Source organism: Aspergillus affinis (genome assembly GCF_023601865.1).
Source record: "Aspergillus affinis strain CMG 70 chromosome Unknown NODE_1_length_919884_cov_86_970707, whole genome shotgun sequence".
NCBI lineage: Eukaryota > Fungi > Ascomycota > Eurotiomycetes > Eurotiales > Aspergillaceae > Aspergillus > Aspergillus affinis.
The window spans coordinates 95,809-100,066 of NW_026515782.1; the positions used below are offsets into that span (position 1 = coordinate 95,809).

Genomic DNA, 4,258 nt, shown 5'->3' on the forward strand with positions numbered 1-4,258 from the left:
TTCTCTACGGCCCTCATACCATGTCATTGCTTTTTCTTCCATTTCTTGTTCTCTTTTCCCTTACATACCCATTCTCATCCTCATATTCATACTCATTCTGATCTCTCCCCATCTTGTTTCTTTTCACGATGCATCACGATCTCACTATCTATCTAATACCCCCTACATCGTTTTTCTTCCTTCCACCTTACTTGCTTGGTCTTAGTCTTGATCTAGTTACTAGGTCTTTGCTCTCTGCAGCGTTGGCGTTGTCGTTGGCGTTTTCGGTGATGGAATCCATACATACTATCATACAAACCGATCATATTCTCTTTTTTTCATGTATCGTTCTCTCCTCTTCTCTTCCCTTCTCGTACTATATCTTGTCAAATCGGATCGTATTCTAATATGCTCTGTTCTATTCTATTCTATCGTATATGGGTTGCTTGTGAGTATACTTCCCTTCTTTCGGAGCCAACGACTCGATGAGGTCACATGATTCTAGGGTATTTGATCTTATCTAGATCTGGATATTGTATTTTCGTTCCGCGGTAAACTTTCACTCAAGGAGATTTCTGGCTTCTTTCTACATGTTCAATTTGATTTTCTGTCAGGTTGTGTACTAATAATATCACTTGTTGAGTACAGTCAGGAATTCTGAGGGAACAGGTTCCAACTTCAAACGCAAATTCTATCCATGTCAAGTGTTACAAGCTACTATCAGGCAAGGTCATGTACAATGTCAATGCAAGTTCAATTTTTGGTAGGTCATTTGCGTCTAGAAGGCAAGATTGACTAGAATTGATCGTATAAAATCGGGAACGAATGCTAATGTTGTATTCTTATAAAAGACACTCCACAATCGAGGGAAAGCAATTAAACGAAAGATTGACATCTGAGTTAAATTGCAGTGTAAAGAAAGAAGAAAGTTGAAGGAAAGAAAAAAAAAAAAAGATAAAACGTCCGACTTATGCAAGACATAAAATAAATGAATAAAAAACAACAGTCATTCAGGTAAAATCAGACTGGGACTGAGCGCTGCAAAGTCTGTAAACGCTTTCGTAAACGTTGCTGAGCAGCATCATGAACATTTCATCTATGAGTCATTTCATTCAATATCGGCATCTCTCCATTCCAATCATCATGCATGCTGAAAAAGACAAAAGATCGCAAACATGGCTCATCATAAGACAAAACAACGATATGATGATCTGGGTATTGAGGGAGCGGGTTTCCTGGGAGTAATTTCAAAGAAAATAGAAAGATATGAGAAAAATTTCAAAGATTGTGATGACCCTGAACTTGGTTTTTCTTCTTTTTTTTTTTTGGCGTTTTGTTCGTTCATCTTCTGGGTCGAGATATTCTGTCGATGATGTATATGTTCAAAGAGTGACGAGGATTGGGTTTGTAGAAAAGGAAAAGAAAATCGAAAAATGTCGTCTAGACTGGAGATCAACAACGGCATGGATATTTCGGGAACAACCTAAAGGATCTGACACAGATGCAATTATCAGGTCGTGTCATGCTGGAGGTCGTTTCAAGATCGATCAATACTCAATGTTGCTTTGTTGGATGATAGAGAGGAGAGAGAAAAAGAGAAAGTAGAAGTTGGAGATCTGATATAATGAGAAAAGGAAAATGAAGAGCGAAATTCTGTCGACTCAGTTTGACACCCCGACCAACCACACTGGCGTACGCTTGTACAATGTTGTACAATATCCAGGTAGTTGACGAGTGCTATATTGACGAGAGTTGCAAATGCAAGGTCGTCCAAAGACTTTTTTTTTTTTCGTAATTGGTTTTGGGTGAAGCAGTTTTTCGCGAGGGAAACCCTTCTTAATGTCGTTGTGTTGTCTTTGCCGTGTATATTTTTGTTCTTTTCTTTTTCTTGTATATCATCAATGTCGTCAAAACCATGTCTGTCATTAGGTTTTCCTGGTTAGTTTGAAAACCAAGATTGCAGTTAAATCATCCAGGTCATTAAGCAAGGTAATTCAAGTGAGGTTGACACCTTGTCGAAAACAGATTTATCAATGCAAGACCCGTTCTGCTCTTTGCTTCGTCGTACCACTTTCACAATTGTTGTCTCGAGTGGGACATGTTCAATATTTGTCTCCGGATCCGTTCTGCATCAGATATGCCTTTCTCAGTGGGATCATGCGGGAGTGCATTGGGCATTCCCTGGGGCATGAGTTGAACATCTGGTGTTTTTGGCCGAATTTGAGATAACAATTCACGGGAGAATGGCTCCGAGCGCGAAGGGGCATGTCTCACGAATCTAGCAACCGGTCCGGAGCGTTTGAAGGTCTCCACTTTGAATGGCGAGCCGAGTCGTTTGATACTTTCCCCGCTCAGGTTCCGCAGCTGGTCGGCAACAGGCTTCACCATGTCGTATGTTTCCTCGTTTCTCGATGAAGATGACGGGGGAGAAAATAGTTGGTCGAGGCCTTTGGGGTTGACAGAGCTGGTTGTGGCCCCACGGTTCCTGATCCGCACGCGACGCTGGCCTGCGTCGCTCAGCTTACCCTGGCGATACATTTCTTCCAGATGACGCCGGGTGTCCTCTTCCTGAGGCGACTCGGTATGATTATCCTGGCGCCTGGTGATACCAGAGAATACATCCATGCGCGGCGGGGATTGCAGTCGTGAGCCGGTAACATGGATTGTCTCGCGTCTAACCCGCGGGGTGTGGCGATTGGCTCGCTTTTTCGAATGATGAGGACCCCAAGTATGGTAGGTGAACGGCGACCCAAGCCGAGGAGGCGCCACGTCTCGTTCGTCGAAACTAAAGGGTTTGTTTGCGAAGGGGTCTGTCGCGCGAGGGGGTTCGTGAGAGACGGGATTGTTGAACCACTCGTTGTTCGTCTGTTGAGGGGAGGCCGTCTCCGAAGCAAGTTGGGCGAGAGGGCCTGGAACTGAGCTGGAAACAAGCGAAACGCCCAAGTCGCGGGTTGCGTAGGCCGCCGAGCTGCTTCCCGGGGCCTCGACGTGCGACGACTCGCCCGAGGGTTGCGAGAAAAAGTCGAGCGCGGGCGTCGGGCTCTTGGACTGCATCATCCTTTGATAATGAGGGGCTATAGAGAATTTCCTCTTGCATAGGAATTTCAATCGCCGTCTAGTTGAGGCTTCCGACTTAGGCCAGAGGGGCTTTGGCGGGTCCGCCTTTTGAGTCGGTGTGGAGTCACCGCTACGGCTTTGTTGCGTCGTCGACAGCATGTCCTTGCTGAAGAGGAGAGGTCTCTTTTCCCAGGTTCTCTTCGCGTCTCGCGCGACTCGGTGGGTCACCCCCAGTGGCGGGATGCTCCCCGGGGTCATTTTAAACGGGGTAATTGTCGGGTTCTGAAGGTAAAGTTGATAGGTGTTCCAAAGGTGGTTGTCCATATCCAATGTCCACCGTGCTTCTCTGGGTAACGCCCGTGATTTGTTGCGCTGGCTTTTCGGTAACGGCGACTCTACGACCGGCTTCGGATGGAGTTCAAAGTGGAAGAATGGATCGTATGAGTCACTTTCCATACTTGTGCAGCTTCCACCCACCGAACGCCGGGAAGAGAACGTTTCAATTGACGAAATCGAAGAGTCCGAAGCATGCGAACAGGCGGAGCCGGGGCGTTCTATCTCTGCTCCCATCAGCTGAGGATCTTCGGTGGTCCAAGGCTCCGCGGATATCGGCTCGATGGGATCTGCGCGGATCTGGGCGGGTGGGGTTTTCAAGGCCACACGATCCCGCGGAGGGGCTAGAAAGCGGTCGTTACTGGCGGGCATCACCAAAGGCGGCTGAGCCATTGAAGCTTCGCCGGGCGGAAATTCAATGGAGGGTAACGGAATATCAGGTCGGCTAGAAAAAGAGGTTTTGAAATCATATTCGGCTTGCGCAAAGACGTCAGTCCCCGAGCGCACGCGGGACCTGCGCAAGCGACAGCTAGAATGGCGAGGAGGGGGAGGCGGAACGTCCAGGTAGGTCGAGGCGCGTTCGGGGGTTCTAGGTTCCCCCATCCCTGCCGAAGGGAAAGTGAAGTTTTTCGGCAGGGTGCGCGAGAGACCTTGCTGTCGGTACGCCATGGTTGAACTTCGTATGTCGTCGTGGCCACCGGAGCAAGAAAGTCGAATTCGCGAGCGACGTCAAGGATATCTAAGGGTCGTTCGCGTAACAGGTTGTTCGAAAGCCTCTATACCAGTAACATGTCGCTTATTGTCAAAATTCTTGCGCGGTCCGAAATATCAATTAGTCCAATCCAAGCCTTTGCGGAATTGATTTCTCTATCGCACGATTGTCGTCCTA

The 4,258-nt window shown here is 47.5% G+C and overlaps 1 protein-coding gene across 1 annotated transcript; it reads right to left on the bottom strand.

The window, feature by feature from the left end:
- Nucleotides 1-2,052: 2,052 nt before the first annotated feature.
- On the bottom strand, nt 2,053-4,038 carry KD926_003949 (uncharacterized protein; the record flags this gene model as incomplete). Its single annotated transcript, XM_053097785.1, has 1 exon — nt 2,053-4,038. One exon carries the CDS (start codon nt 4,036-4,038, stop codon nt 2,053-2,055), a length of 1,986 nt encoding a protein of 661 aa, XP_052961092.1.
- Between the last annotated feature and the right edge of the window lie 220 nt (nt 4,039-4,258).